General features: G+C 45.6%; 1 protein-coding gene across 1 annotated transcript in view; it reads left to right on the top strand.

Moving 5' to 3' along the window:
* Positions 1-278: 278 nt before the first annotated feature.
* The window catches only part of PDZRN4 (PDZ domain containing ring finger 4), a 575,813-nt gene continuing 559,607 nt past the window's right edge, over positions 279-16,484 (top strand). Inside the window, exon 1 of the mRNA XM_078655512.1 lies at positions 279-581. Within this exon, the coding sequence (XP_078511638.1) occupies positions 513-581 (69 nt within the window). The 5' untranslated portion in view covers positions 279-512. The remainder of the gene's footprint in view (positions 582-16,484) is intronic.

Here is a 16,484-nt window from a genome sequence, read left to right as displayed (position 1 = left end):
ACTTGGGCTGAATGCCCCTCCCACGCGCCGCAGGGGTCCGCCTTACGCCCCTGATTTTGAATGCTTGGTGCAAGTTGGTGCTCCAATTGTTTCTTAGTAAATATTCATCTGTCATCGGCAACAGCTATGACACCCCTCCCGCTAACATGTTGTGTCATAAATAATCAATGAGGCGACATTAATATTCATGAGCTGAAACTGTGTAGTCATGTGCGCTGGTGCTGAGACGGGGGGAGTGTTGTCATGAACTGAGTCGTAACTCGGCGTGTGTGGATGCGAAGATGCGAGATACTTAAGGAAGGGTGGACGGGCATGCTGCTGCCGCCTCCGCTGCTCCCCCGCGCCGCCCATCGCCTCGGTGCATGCCTGCATCTCACAGTGGCTGCCGGGGTCTCCACGCGGGAGTGACTGATGACAAACTGTAGTCGCGTCCGGAGGGTGATTCCCTGTCAGTGCGCCTGCCATCCTGTGCTGGGGGAGAGGGGAGCCCAGATCTCCCGCCGCGTGCTAGAATGGGCTGCAACCTGTGTACTTTTCAGAAGAGGGAGGAACACTACAAGCTGCTCTACGAGGTCGCACAGGTGAGAGAGTGGTGCCCTGGGAGCAGGCGTGAGCATGGCAGCGAAGGGGCTTGCAAAGTTCTATGCCAAGCGTTTTGAGTTGTGTCCTCTCCCTGTGTGGGTACCACGCTGTGATCTCCGTGCAAACACTGAGGGCGCCTGCAAGTTGTCACATTAGATCTGTAGCGCAGTGTGTGGTTTGAGAGAAGGGTCGGAGTGTGATGAGGCTCTGGAGTCTAGTCAGGGATGCTCGTGCAAAGGCGGATATTATGTACAGTTTACATTTGGATAGTCCCAGGTCTTTCTAATATATGGCAACGTTGTTTCCGAATCCTGGTCGATGAAGGATGCTCTAGCGATAGTCGACATTGTGTCACCTTTCGTTGTTATGGTTCATTGTGTGAGTTTGTGCGTAAAGTGCATTATAGTACATCGACAGACAGGTGATGACAGGTCGTTGTGACCAAATAATTTCGTCATGTTGAACTCTGCTCGGTGCGTAGTTTGGGCACTTGGTCCATGAACGGAATGTCTGCGGGGTAGTGTTTTGGAAATACAGAATGGTATGTACAGTGTATGGGCGCCGAACCATGGAGAACACGTGTGCTTCTGTGCCATGTGCTCCTGAGCCGTGTGCTTCTGTGCCGTGTGCTCCTGTGCCGTGTGCTTCTGTGCCGTGTGCTCCAGAGCCGTGTGCTTCTGTGCCATGTGCTCCTTGGCCGTGTGCTCCTGTGCAGTGTGCTCACGGCGCCTTTCCGCCTTGCTCGGGTGGCGTGTGTGCAGTAGGAAGCGCGGCCGCTCTGAATGAGGGGGACATGCCTCGGGGGCCCGTCTCTTCTACGTGCATCTGTCAGAGGGGTGACAGATACATGTTGACAGAGGCTGAGCGGGCCCGGCATCCGGAGGCACTGCCGGTGACAGTCGCGTGGCGGGGAGCCCCTTTCAGTGCTGGTGGTCCCCTGGCCCAGGGCGGATAAAGTGTTCATCCCTCCTGGTACAAGAGAAGCTGAATTGGTCAAAATCTGTTTTCCATCCAATTCGTTTCAGCTATTTACAAAGCACACTTACTATTCGAGGTTTCGTAGCTGGGTGACGTCCCACACAGTTTGATCAGGCACCCGTATAATTCTTGGGGGCCCCAAGTCTTGCACATCTCACAGACAAATACTAGAACTTAGGCTGAATGCCCCTCCCACGCGCCGCCGCAGGGGCCCGCGTTACACCCTGATTTTGAATACTTGGTGCACGTTTATTGCTAACTCTCGGGATAACTCGGTGGGCAGGATGATTACTGCAGAGGGCGTTGCACACCCTGCAGCTCATTGGTTGGGAAACTTAACATCACCACATTTAATTCGTCATTTTGAGGCCTACAGAGAAAGTAGTGTTGAGCAATAACAGCTGTGTTTAATAAGCAAATGCACACAATTCAGCTGTGGCGGGTACTGCACTGCATAAACGCCCAGTGTTATTAAAATTGCAGGCAGTCATATACTGTGCTTGAATGACGTTTTTTATTTTGGCACAGCACCTTCAGTTACTATGCATTCAGTGTGGGTACAGACTCTTTTGTCTGGTTTCACTGACAGAAGTCATTATGAAGGAGGTCGCCGGCACTGGCCTTTCTCCTCTGCTGAGTCACGTTTGAAATCTGTGGAGACTGCCTCGACCTGACCTTTAACCTACTTGTAACGGACCTTCGTGTTTCACACCAAAAAACCTTTTCGTTTCTAGGATGAGGCATGGCAGTGCTGGAATGTTTCAACTATCAGCTGTTCCTTGTTGTTCGCATTTTGTGCCTTCATTTGACGAGTCAAGTTTGCCACCATAGTTAAAATCCACGAACGGAACGGCAATAAAAACGGAGGCCAGTTCAACAAAGACTTCAATTCCCTGAGATACTCATTACGATGATTATTAGGCGTCATTAAAATGCGAAAGATCATTTGCTTAGAGTATTTCCTGTTTCTTTCTGTTTATTGGAATGCCTAGATAATGCTCTTAATAGCAGAGTTTCACCTGTTAAAGAAGCTGCCAATGTTGGCACGTATAGAAACAGAGTCACAGGCTGGTAGAGTGCATCACCTGGGGTGACGTCATTGAGTCGGGGGAGTGCCCGGATGACAGTTCTTGTCTCCTGCTCCCAGAATCACCAAACTGTTATTTCCCAGCCCTACATTTAATTCTATCCCTGGAGTCTACTAATGTGCGCCTCTTCCTTAGTTACTCTTCCCCATTTCTCTCTCACTACCAGGCTTCACTACTCCCCTCTCCAGACCCCAGACCCTCCTCACAGTGCTCCTCTCCCCCTCGCCATCTTTGTCCTTGCACTGTCCCACACGTGCCCGCCTTCTTTGTGCCTCTCGCTGAATGCATCCCTGTCAAGCCCTCTTCGCCTCGCACCCTGTTGTCAGCTCTTGTCTGCCATTCATCTCCAGCCAGCCCCTCGCGACGCGCCATCCACCCCGCCTCACCCTCTGTCTCAATGCTTGATCTGCCTCCTTGACATCCATTTCAAACCCACAGAGGCATGAGACAGGCGCGCAATTCATTAAGCAACTATGGGGTTCGCATTGGTTTTCCTTCAAGCACTGCCTTTCTTTTTCACTCCCCCTTGTTTGCCTGCATGCTTTCATAGCTTTCTCTTAGCAAACCAGAATGAAAAAAAGTTGTTTTTTAAAGCTAAGCACTACACACTGCACTTCTGCTGTTTGTAAGCACTATAAAAACAAACGCTTCCCATTCAATCAATCAATCAATCAAACAGGAATCATAAAGCGCAGCTATTCACCCGCGAGGGTTTCCAGGCGCTGAGGTCTAAGCTGCTGGGGTGGGGTCGGTTGAACAACCAGGTCTTTCGTTTCCCTCTGAATACCTGAGGAGAAGGTGAGCTCCAGAGATGGGGGGAGGCTGTTCCAGGTCTTTCCAGTGAGGTAGGAGAAGGAGCGTCCTCCACGGTGCTTCTGCAAATGGGGGAGGAGGGTGGGGGGAGGGTGTAAGCGAGGTAGGGGGAGTGCATGTGTCTGGGGGGGGGGGGGGGGGGGGGGGGGGTTGATGGAAGCTGATGGTATTCTGTGGTTGAGTCTACCTTGTTGGGCTGTGAAATCGTAACCTGGCCCTGCCTGCATGTTTCAGTGGCCAGCTTTCAACTGTTTGGGCCATTCTTATGTGCTGTAACTTCTATAGAGATCTGAAACTTTTATCTACAGAAGTATCCACTTCATCACATAGTACATTGGCTGCAGTGGCCATCACGATTCATTACATGATAGTCACTGATATAATCGACTGTATTTTTATTCAAATGGTAGCGTTTTTATACAATGTAGTGCAAAGGCTAAATAAAGCAATGCAGATACAAGCTAATAAAAAAGCAGGAGAATCAACAGATTAATGAATGAATTAAACACGTATAAAGCACACTGCTACTCACTAGGAGCACCCTGGCACTGCAAGTTATGAACTGATAACCTAACCAAACTAACTAGACGAGAGAGTGGCAAAGTCCATCAGAGCAACAAAAAGCCAAGTTGTGAACTGATTTTTTAAGAGAACTTCTAATTCTATGAATCGAAAGTGACTGGGAAGTTGGTTCCATGCTTCAGCTCCTCGTTCTGAGAAAGATTTGCCACCTCGTGTTATAAGTCATAATGAAGAGGACTTAAAAAGGTTCATGCAGGAGGACTTGAGGGTTCTGAGGGTTGTATAATGTGAAAATCTGGCCATCAGATATTTCAGACCAATGGCTTTGAAAGCTCTGAAAACCAGTACAAGAACCTTAAAGAGGATGTATTTGTGTACTGGGAGCTAATGTAAGGCTTTTAGGGCTGTGGAGGCAGAACCACATCTGGGGAGCTTCAACACCAGCCTGGCTGCAGTGTGTTGCAACTGCTGACGTTTATGGATCATGCATTTGGAGGAGCCTGCAAAAAGTCTATTACAATAGTCTAGTCTTTAGGTGATGAGGGCAAAAGCCACTGTCTTCCTGGCGGCTAATAGGATGAAGTCAGAAAACTTCCTTAAGGATTTCATTAAATGAAAGCATGTCCCTGCCACAGCGAGGGATTGCGGACGGAAGGAGACGGAAGGAGAGTGAAGTGTCAAATTTTACGGCAAGATTTCTGACCACTTCGACTGTGGCAGGAGGAGGTACTGAGATTGGCCACCATTGCAATGGTGAAAAGCAGTTGGATATGCCAAATAGCAGGATCTCTGTTGTGTCTGTGTTGCATTTAAAACAACTTAAGTTAAGCAATTTTGGAAGTTAACTTCGGATTGTGAGGACCCTTTATCCAATATAAGGATCAACTGCATGTTATTAGCATATGAAGATGTGGCGATGTAAAAGGACACTCTCAAATAAATAAGAGTAGCCATATATATATGTTGAATAGCCCAGGGCTAAGAGGCAAGCCCTCTGGAACTCCTAATGTTACTACTGATCTTTCTACCAATCAGAATGGTCCTGGAGAGACAACTTGTCTCCTCCCAGTTAGAAATGGTTTAATCCACGTGAATGCTTTGTGGGAAATACTGCAGCCCTTAAGACATTGGAGAAGTATCTGGTGAGAGAAAGTATTGAACGCAGCGAAGAGATCCAATAGGATCAATACTGCATTATCTACTGTGTCCAAAGTAAATCTACTGGTCCCAGAAACTTCCAACAATACTGATTCTGTAGAATGTTTTACAAGGAAACCTGATTACTGAGGATGGAGTACATCTGAATTTTCAAGAAAAGAGGTTAATTGGTCATTGACCAATTTTTCAAGTATCTTGATAAAATCAGAAGCAATGAAATGGGACGCAGATTACATAAAGTAGCCGGATCTACCAGGGATTTTTTTCCTTGGGGATTTTACCACCATCAATTTCCATTCTGGGGGGACATCGGCTGTAAATAATGAGGAGTTAAGAATAATATTGATTACTGGGTTTACTGCATCAACGACCTTGTGAAGAATAGCAGGGGGACAAGGATCGTCGGGGGAACCCGACTAGCAAGAAAGAATAGCTTGTTGTGATTGTGAAAGTGTAATTTCATGAAATTCTGTCAAAGTCGTAGTCCCTTCTTTTGAGGTAACATCCAGTAGATTGTCATTGGTAAAGAGAGAGGTCTTAGGTACGTCTTGTTGAATGGCAAGTATTTTATCCTCAAAGTAAGAGGTGATCTGATTGCTGAGGGTTTAAGAGGGGGGTGTCTTTAACTAGTGCCCTAGGCTTTAGAAAGGATTTAGAGATGTTGAGAATAGTTTCAAGGTCATGCTGGGCCTCCTCGATCGGAGCAGTAAAATACGTTTTTTGATGCTTTGATCTGGGCCTGATAGACTTTCTGCGCCTTTTTGAATTGCTGCAATTCCTTGGAATTGTAAGCATGTCGATACTTACGTTCCAGTTGCTTGCATCACAGGCGCTGCTCTGCTATGGTTAAAGAGAACCACAGGGCTGAAGGGTTGGATCTGTGATTTTTGGAGGATGTTGTGGGGGCCAACTTGTTACCTGTATCTGCGATCCAGTTATTAAATAAACTTAGATTTTCTGCTAGGATTTCTGTAAGAGTCGACGTGGAGGAAGATAGGGGATTGAATTTGCGGCAGTCATCAGTTTACCCCACTTGCATAAATTATGGATGCCCTTAGTTGTAGTGGGCTGTGGCAAACCTTATGAGTTAATTGAAATTGTAAAGCGAATTAAGTTATGATCTGACCAGGCCTGCTGAACAGGATCATCTATTACTAAATTGAAGATGTTGGAACAAACTTCATCCAGAGTATGACATGCTGTGTGTTTAGGGCATGTTACAAGCTGGTTAATGCCAATGATACTTAAAGTATCAAGAACGTTTGAAACATCTAGGATCTTACTAATCTCCACATGAGAATTGAGTCACCCAGGATGGTAAAGCTGCAATATTGGAGTAACAAAGGTACCAGTGTTTCTTCCAAGGAAGCTAAGAAGGTGGATCCTGGGGCTGGGGGCCAATAAATAAGGGCACCTGCAAATGATTTATTGGGGTTGATTTTAAAACAGAAGCTTAGACTTTCTGCTCCTTTTAAGGTGTTTTTCTTCAACGTACAACATTGGAGTGACTCTGGAAAGATGATAGCCAGACCCCCACCAAAATGCTCCTCTCTATCCCACCTAAGGATAGAATATCCTGGGGAAAGAGATTCAGCAATAGCCTGACTGCACCAATCCCTAACCATGTTTCAGTAATAAAAAGAAAGTCTAAAACAAGGTCTTCAATCAGATCATGCACCTCCTGTGTATGTTTGCGCAGTGAGCGAGCCTTGATTAGTCCACCAGATAACGATGTAGTGCTGTGGTAATGAACAAGCATGGGGTCAGGAAGCTGCTCACTAAACATCTTAAATGTACCTTTGCGTGGGGAAACCCTGTTGGGTAGCTGCGCGCTTTATTAATCTATAAATAAATTAATAAACAATTCAGCATAATGGGTCCTCAATACAGGTTGGGTCTGAAAAAGTGACCACAGTGCGAGGTAGAATGCCTGAGAGATTTTAGGTGGAATGAGGATAATGAATGGACAATACCTGGAGTTCCGCTGACCGGGGGGCTGGCGCTGGTCGTGGTCTGGGTGCGGATGGCGGCAGACTGGCTTGCCTGTGGTGCACATTTGGCGTACCACCGGAGCAACTGCACTGTCCTGTGCACACAAAGGGCTCTGAGCTCTAATGGGCTCTGCCCAACAAAAATCTAATAAACCCTTCCCCAGCCACTCAGAGAACGACCTTTGACATCAGGAAATGCCCAAAAACTAAGCGAAGAACAAACTGCAGTTTTCTCCAAAATTAAAGTGCCAAGTGCATGTAACAGCCTATAAATTGCAGCAAGGAGCAACAACAAGATAGCATCACTACATGCATCAAGACAACATTACATAACAGTCCTTGGGTTTATTATAAGCAACAAAAGAAAACCGTAATAAATAGCATTTTCATTAGACCCACCCACTTCAATTCTATTTCTTTTCATCATTCCAAGACACAACCCAAACACTGGAGAAGTCACGTAGTGGATGGATATAAATATATGGGTCTGATTACCAAGAGGAATTAAAATAGGATGGTGTTCTGGGAGTAGTGTTGCAACTATGTGAAGAGAGTTTATGCTTTTGGAAGAACAGCTGGAGAAAAGAGATTTATGTATGCTAATGATCAGGAGGTTATTTGATACCACTTGCTGTAAGATTCTAGTACTTGAACCAAAGAGGACATTAGTTAGTCTACACTCAAGGGCCAGTGCTTCGTGTTTTTTCTCCTGGCTGATGTCATCAAGCATATTCTATAAGTCTACTGTACTCTTAGTAGTGGCTGTTGGGAGGTAGACTCAGTTACATCCTGCGATAACTTTTTGTCACATGAAGTAGAGTTTTTCCAGTGGAAGGAGTATTAAACACTAATGAGGGTTACTGCTTTTGGCAGAGCACCTTCCAGAAAGCTCTTGCATGGTATCTAATCAAAATTCATTTAACTTAAAAAAAAACAGAGAGGCATGTGGGAATGGTACTATGAAACAACAACTTTCGCTTGGTGCTATTTAGGTGTCCCCCTTAGTCAGCGTTTAGCTGCTGTTGAAGATATATTTTGAACAACACCAATTATTAAACTGAGCTTTGAGTCCTCCATTGATTACCATTGATTTCATGGGCTTTCATTTGTTTTCTTGTTTTTCAATAGCTTTATTTCCACTTCTTGTGTTTGTGCCTTCTCTGGCAAAAGACACACAAATAATGGATGGAATGCAGAGCAAATCAAACATTCACCCCCAGTCAACAGATCTGGGTTAAATTCATCGTTATTTTGCTCACCATGCCCCCCAATTTAGACCCAGCCACATGCAAATTAGTCTTGACCTTGTGCGTCATGGGAACAGTCCAGCCCGAACTGCCAAGCCAGGTCCTCCCTGGACCAGAAACAAGCCTCCTGGGACCAGTTTCGGGGTACTACCCCTCATCACCCTCATCATCCAGCCTAGCTTGAATTTAGTGGCAAAGTGAGCCCGTGTCCCATGTCTGGGCATACCCAGTGCACTTAGGACGAGAAAGCAAAAGACACATAAACGATGGACGTAATGCAGAGCAGATCAAACATTCACCCCTAGTTACTATACCTGGGTTAAATCCATCGTTCTTTTGCTCACCATGCCACCCCAGTTTCTTCTCTGGAGCATAACTTGTTTACAATCTTTTACCTGGATGACTAGTATGCTTCATCAGGAAACTACTTTTTTCTTTTTATTTCTGCTGTCTGTGAGAAAGCACACATTTTCAAGGTGTCTCCTTTATGTGCTTCGCCCCTTTCAAATCCACGCCCCACACTGTCAGTCTAGCTTCCTGCATCCCCCACAGCTCATCTGTTGCTTTCTCCACCCATCCCTATTCAGCTTTTAAAATAATGTTTTTAAGTGCCCCAAGCAGTTCTGTTGTTCTTCTACCAGTCACTGTTTCATTCATCAAAATACAATTCTGTTTTGGAGGGCTTGGCCACTGCAAATTGCTTATGGCCTTCTCCTTTCAGATAAAAAAGGGAACAAATGCTCTTTGGTGTACGTATATGTTTTTTTTGGGGGGAGGTTGCAATTTTCTGTTTCAAGATGGTTGTGCCTTCTTGTAATCGTACTTTCTGACTGAGTACACAATGACTGTTGCATCATTATGCATGAATGCACGATAGTGGCGATGCTTGAGCCACCGAAGCATCATGAAGTATACATGTGCATGAGTAGTGATGAATATGTTCATGCATCTTTGCACTTTTTAAGTCTGAGACCTTTGATTTTACTACAATTATACATATAATATCCTTATATGGCTTTAAGGCAGCCTTCTTCATCCATTGGTCTGTTCTTGTCATTCACGTTTCTTCTGCTCACTACAGTATATCGCTTTTGGCAGTGGAGCAACCTACTGCTACAATCTTCTAACTTCACTGTGAGCGACTGCATTCTGTTATTTCACAAGGAGTACATCTGCACTCATAAAAGTTTCCTTCTGTGCCATAAACTATGACAACATATGCTTTTGAGACAATAAATAGTCATCTATTAGTCACGTTTTATTTTTAATATATAGGAGAGGGCCTGGCTGCTCCCCCAACAATAGAGTTTCACAAATAGCAAGTACTGAAATGGCCAAAAGTCTAAGGTCATTCCTATTAGCTTTGACAGTGCTGGAATTTTATCCTTGCAGGAGCTGCCCAACATCAGCAATACACATTTTGTGTGTGTTTTTGCCAATACTGAACAGCATCAGCAAAATAGGTGAGACCTAACAGCTTTGCCAATGCTAGCTACTAAAACCAAAACAAAAGGTTAGTCCTTCATTTACATTGTGGCCATGCCATGGAAAAGGAATTCCCTGTTCTAACATATGGACAATCTACAGTCTAAGATGCTGTTTCAGTGCTGTTCACTGTCATTGACTGCATACCAGTGCAACTAAGGTACTTTGGGTGGCTGCTCATGTTCTTTAAGGGAACAAAAACCATTGGCTCAATAATGGAAAGCTGTGGGATGAGCAGCCATTCATTTCGTAATTCTCCCTTAGATCTTCAAGACTCCATGAAGGCCTGCCTCCTGCGCTTTCACTGGACCTCTTCTCCAGGGCCCTACAGTGAGTATCCTGCAGCATATAGTACGCCTGATATAGATCTAGTGGTGCGATTTAAAAAAACATATACATACATTTTGTTAATCCAAGACATACAGATACAGCTGCACTTTAGGTCTCTAGCACCTGAATGTTGTGTACATACAATTGCAGGCAAGTTAAAGAAAAGGGATATTTAACTCTTTTGTGTTTGTCAATAAAAATGTTGTGAAGTATTGTTACATATGCCCCTTCCATTTATACCCCGCTGGAGAGAGCAGGAGAGAATTTAAAGTTGAAGAAGGTAACTGATGACATAAAATCACAGGAAGGGATAAGATGAATAAAATATTACTCGTCATACAAACGAGTTTCAAACACAGTGGTATAACTCAAAATGATTGGGCCCCTTACAAAATGTGATGAGGGGCTTCTGAGTCTCCCATATTGGAAAATATTTATTGCCCTTGGCCTAAATCAATCAGGATTGTAAAGTGCTGGTAATCAGCCACAAGGGTATCCAGGCACTGAGAGCCCTGCTGCTTCCGGTGGGTTCAGTTGAATAGCCAGGTCTTGAGTCCCTTCCTGAATTTTAGAAGAGAGGATGAGGGCCGGAGGTGAAAGAGAAGGCCATTGAAGGACTTAGCAGTGAGGTAGGAACTAGCACCCTCCACTGCGCCTTGGCTGCTGCAGGTGGTGTGAGCGAGGGAGAGGTAGGTAGAGCGCAAGAGTCTAGAGGGTTGGTGGATGTTCATGTTGATGTTGATGTATGCTGTTCCTTGATTGTGAAGGGCTTTGTAGGTGTGGATCAGCATCTTAAATTGGCATCTCTTCTGATTGGGGAGCCAGTGGAGCTTCTTGAGGTGGGTGGTGTTGTGGATCCATTTATAGAGGCCGAGGACGAGTCTGTCCACTGAGTTCTGTATGGTCTGCAGTCTCTTCGGGAGGTGAGTGTGTTGACGTAATCGAGCTGGCTGGTGACTAGGGTGAGAGTGAGTGTTTGTCTGGTGTTGACGGGGAGCTATTTGAAGATTTCTGGGACATGCAGAGCGTGAGGAAGCAAGTGGAAGAGGTACATTGATCTGGCATTTTATGATGAGCTGGCTGTCCAGGAGAATGCGAAAGTTGTGTGCAAGGTCTGTCAGAATGGGTGAGGGTCCTAGTTTGGAGGGCCACCAGGAGTCATTCCATAGTTATCTGTGTTGACTTTTAGGCAGTTGTTTTACATCCAGTCAGTGACGCTCGTAATGCACCAGTGGAAGTTGGCCCTTGTGGTGCAGGGGTCTTCTGATAGCTAGAGTGTGAGCTCTGTGTTTCCTGCATAGGACATGATGTTTATTCCTTGGGTTTCTGACAATGTTGACCAAAAGAGTCATATGGGTGTTGAACAGTGGCCTTGACACATGCCGCAGATGATGCACTTTGATTTTGAGGTGAATAGTGGTAGGTCGATTCTCTGGGTTCCTCCGGTGACAAAGGAGGTGATCTATTTGAGGGCCTCTTCTTGGATTCTTATGTGATGAAGCCTCTTCATAAGGGAGTGGTGGGATATGGTGTTAAATGCTGTTGAGAGGTCGGGGAGGATCAGGGCTGCGGTTTCTCCCTGGTCCAGGAGGGTTTTGATGCCATATGTGGCAGCGATCCGGGCGGTTTTGGTTCTGTGGTTGGTGCGGAATCTGGATTGGAAGGTGTCTAACACATTGTTGTTCTCCAGGTGTTCAGTGAGTTGGCGGTTGATGGCTTTTTCGAGGAATTTAGTGGGAAATAGGAGCAGAGAGAAAGGGCGGTAATTCATGAATTGACTGTGGATGGTTTCTTGGGGAGGGGCCTTGGTGATGAATGCATTAAAAATAAAGATAAGCTCCCTGCTGAGCTTCCAGGTCCTGAGGCAGAGTTCATGATGGCTGTGGTGTACTGTGTGGTCAGCTTGTCCGAGGCAGTGAGTAGGTGGTCCGGTTTTGCAAGCAGGCTGTAGAGGTCAGAGGTAGAGGGTTGGGATTCGAAGTTGTTGTAGAGGGTGGAGATCTTGTCAGGGAAGAAGTCCTCCAGGGTGTCAGAAAGTTCCTGGGAAGGGTGATGATGTTTTCACTGGCTGAGGGGTTGGAGAACTCTCTGACAATGCTGAAGAGTTCTTTGCTGTGGTTAAAACTGGCTTTGATGTGGCCAGCCAGGGTGCTCCTTTTTGTGTCTTTCAGGGGTTGGTCGTATTGGTTGAGAGTATCTTGAAGGTGGCCTGGTCTGTGGGATCCTTGCTGGTCCACCATTTACTATCTTCTTGATTGCAGTTGCATTTTGTGGTTTTCCGTTCTGTCGTGTACCAACTGGCCTGCATGGTAGAACTCTTGGGTTTGGAGGGCTTGACGGAGGGACTCTGTTGATACAGTTGGTGATCCAGGTGGAGAAGTTTTTGACAGCCTGTTCTAGGTTGGTTGCATTGTCAGAGTGGGAGGTGTAGTGGGTGTTGGTACACTGGCTTTCTGACACTTTGTTCCAGCTGTGGTGTAAGGCGCTGGGCAGCTTGGTGGCAGTGCCGGGAGATCCTGTGATAGTGAAGTGGTCTAATCAGGTGAGCTCGTGACATTACTGCACTTGACTCTGTCACTGGCCATGAAGATAGGGTCAAGTATGTGTCCTGTGCTCTGGGTGGGGTTGGTGACCAGTTGGGTGTGGCCGATGTAGTTCCTGCTTTCGAGGAGGATGGTGGTGTTGGGGTCGTTGAGGTAATCGAGGTCGAAATTAGGAAGATGTGGTGTTTGGAGACAATGACAAGTGAGGTGTTAAAATTGGGGATAGCGTTGCACAAACCGGGTCGTGGTCTTGGAAGTCTATAGGTGATGGTGGTTCTGCCATCAGTTTGGAGTTGGAAATTGAGGTGTTCCATTATCAAGGTGGTGAAGTCTGCAGTGGTGGTGCAGCAGATGGTTTCTGAAACCTCCATTAAGTAGGTCCTGGGAGGAGAGAAGGGTGCTGAGTGGTGGGAAGCTGTAGCAGCGAAACGGGTGAAAAAAGAGCGAGCAGTAAGTGAGCCAGCTCAAAAAACATCGCAGTACAGCAGAAACAAAATAAAAAAGAACGGCTGGAGATATGAGAAATAATAAAACATCAGGAAAGAAGGAATAACATTACGAGAGATTAATATAAATAAGAAAAATAATTAACAGGAAATAAGGAATAAAATCACACAATACAATTCAATCAAACAATACAATACAATGGGCTAAACAGGCAGGGGCAGCAGAGGGACATGAGCGGCAAAGTCGGGAGACCTGCTGAACTAATGGGCAGCAAGGGGGGGTTGGATCAGAGACCTAAATGTTGGCCCACTTGCTCTGCTGGGCCTCCAGGGCCTGCTTTACCCCTCTGTTCAGACAATTAGCAGAGTCTGGAGTTTGCAATTTAACAATAGCAGCATGGTCTCTACTATGCTATGTTTTTCATATCACATTGTTCACCAGTTGCTTGACCTGCTGCTGCTATTGTGATGTTGGAGATTTTCTTAAGTAGTGTAGTCAGTAATTATAGTTTGCAACCAGGCTCAGAATACATGTAGCGATTAAGCCATGGTGTGAAGGCAAATTGGTATGTGTGCTGTTGTGGCTAGTCACATAATAGTGTGTTGCAGAAGACGGTGAGTCTAGAGACCATCCACCAAACCACACACATGTATGCTTGGCTGTGGGTGGGTGGTATGTGTGCTGCTGCCAGGCCTTCATCTGTGAGATTTGCTGGATTGTGTATTATCAGAAGAACTGTTGAGGAGCTCTAAAGAGGAGAGTGCTGGGCAATGCAACCTTCCTGAAAAAACAGGTTGTACTTTGTTAACCAGGTGTACCCAGGGTGTGACACAAGCCCTATGGTGCAGGAGGGTGGGTACCCCAAACCTTCATGGGACCCCCATTCATGACATGGTCAATGAATATCTATGTGTTATGAGATACACAGGGGCCCTCATTACATTATGCGAGAAGCATCATTTTGTGTTATGCTATAGAAGTGTATGTGTGAGTAAAGTCTTGTGTGGGGGGCTAAGGTGGTGTTCTGGGTCGGGGTGATCTGCCTCAATGGCTTGAATTTGTGTCTAGTCAGTTAAGTTTATTAGGCAGTGCTTAGCTTGGAAAGGTGTCTGTCATTGGTGGTGCTTTCTAATATTCTCCAACTGGTTGTCGCGCTCTCCCAAGAAAAACACTGCGTGGAAAACTTTCACACCTGCCTCTCAGAAATCCACTCGTGGATGAACGTCTCACGTCTCAAATTGAATGGGACTAAAACAGAGCTCATGTTGCTAGGCCACCATATAACATCTCTACCAAATTCCATCTGGCCTACCTGTCTGGGACCTGCACCAACCCCAAAGAATGAACTAAAAAGTCTGGGAGTATGGCTGGAGCAGGACCTGACATTTAAGACCCAGGCAAAAAAGACAGTGGGCATTTGCATAGGGTTACTCCGCTGTGCTCGAAAAATACTCCCCCTACTGCCAGAACTCTCAAGGAGGCTACTTATCCAGGGTCTGATCTTATCTAGACTGGATTATAGTAACGCTCTCCTCCTGGCAGCCCCTGAATCTACAATTAACATTCTTCAACGAGTCCAGAACTCGGCAGCGAGACTCTTGACTGGCACCTCACGCAGATCGCCAGCCCTTCACTGGCTACCAATTCGTGAAAGGGTCAAATTTAAAGCCCTATGCATTGCTCACAAGTCCCTACAGGGGAATGGCCCCCCTATCTTAGAGCATTTTGTTCGCCCATACAAGGCCACTAGATCGCTCCGCTCCAATCATGCCAATTTGGCAATTGTCCAGAGAGTTAGGCGGACGCGAACTGGGGGTCGCCGCTTCTCAGTGAACTCAGCGACCTTGTGGAATGCTCTTCCACTCAGGATTCGGATGGAGCCGAGCCATCCGAAGTTCCGAAAGCTCCTCAAAACCTTCCTGTTTCCCCTAGACCCCTAGCCACTGGCACTGTCTTTGGTATCCCTTGTTTTATAGCGCTGGGACGCTCGCGGGCAGCCATGCGCTTTATAAATTTAATTTAATTTCATTTATAAATTTAATTTCATTTCATTTAATTTCACAGCAGATGTAGATTAACCACCCAAATGCTCAAAATTGCAGATACAGGGTTGTGTGGAGCCACGCAGTGCATGCGTCTGTGTAACGTCTTTTGGCAGACTTTTGGTAATAGTGAGTGGGAAGTGATGTATGGTGTCATTGGTGATGATGTGTTTTGTATAGGTTCTTCTGTTGTGTGTTGAGGGTCATGATGTATGGAGTATTGAATATAGTGAAAAGGGCACAGGGTGGCATGCTGTGGTAGTGAATTGTGGCTTACATTGGTAGGTGATATAGGGTGTAGTTTGATGTTGTGCACACAGTGTGCTGTGAGGTCTTCCGCAGATGCAGATTGTGCATGGACAGAATTTTGTCTTGACACTTTTAGCAGAAAGACCTCGTATGCACGTACTGTTAAATGTAATCTACACCTTCAAGAGCCTCGTCATATAGTTTTATCCAGACACAAGATGAATCCACTCCTGGAAAATGTTGCAGTGTAATAATTTGTACACTTCACACAATAGACCTCATTGGTAGTCAAGGGTAACAGTTACTGAGCCTGACTTGCCTTTGGGCACCCCTCGCATTACTCCTGCTACTCTTGGCGTAAAGGGTGAAGAAAGCAGTGTCGGGAACAGAAAATAAACCCATTTCTTGTACTTCCCAAATCACCTCAGATGCAAATCGAATGCCTTTGTTGGACCAAGTAAGGTATAAGAGATCAGCGTTGTGATGTCATCGCAGTTGAAGCATGCATGGAGTCAGCTTGACTATGCCTGGTATTTTGGTGAATTGACGTCTTGCTTCTCTCCATTTCAAACCAAAGAAACATAACATTTCCATGTTGGTTTTATGTGTGCCTATGTACTCTATGGCTATGTATGCTAGGCACACATACCTGCAAATCAGCTTGCACAAGTGGGCTCTCCTAGGGCAATGTCAGTAGAGTGGCCAAGGAAATACAATGCATATGTACATTTTAGTTACACAAAGAGGGACTTTCTGTGTAATTACAAATGATTGAAAATGTACTTTACTAATATAATTGAGCCGCCAAATGGAACATTAATGAGCATGGTGTAAGTTGTACTGAAAGCCCAATGAAGTGCGTCAACCGATAGACCAGTTACAAGACGTCTGCTATGTATGGGAAAATAATAATTAATGATGAAAGTAAAACAATTCAGAAATTAATGGATTTCCCTTGCCCCGCACATGCGCAGTTTATGCAATACAATATGATGGGGGTAGGAAAAAT

The sequence above is a fragment of the Lissotriton helveticus genome, chromosome 1_1 (genome assembly GCF_964261635.1).
Source record: "Lissotriton helveticus chromosome 1_1, aLisHel1.1, whole genome shotgun sequence".
Taxonomy (NCBI): Eukaryota; Metazoa; Chordata; class Amphibia; order Caudata; family Salamandridae; genus Lissotriton; species Lissotriton helveticus.
The sequence above is the reverse complement of the archived record's forward strand: the minus strand, read 5'-3'. Positions and strand labels throughout refer to the sequence as shown.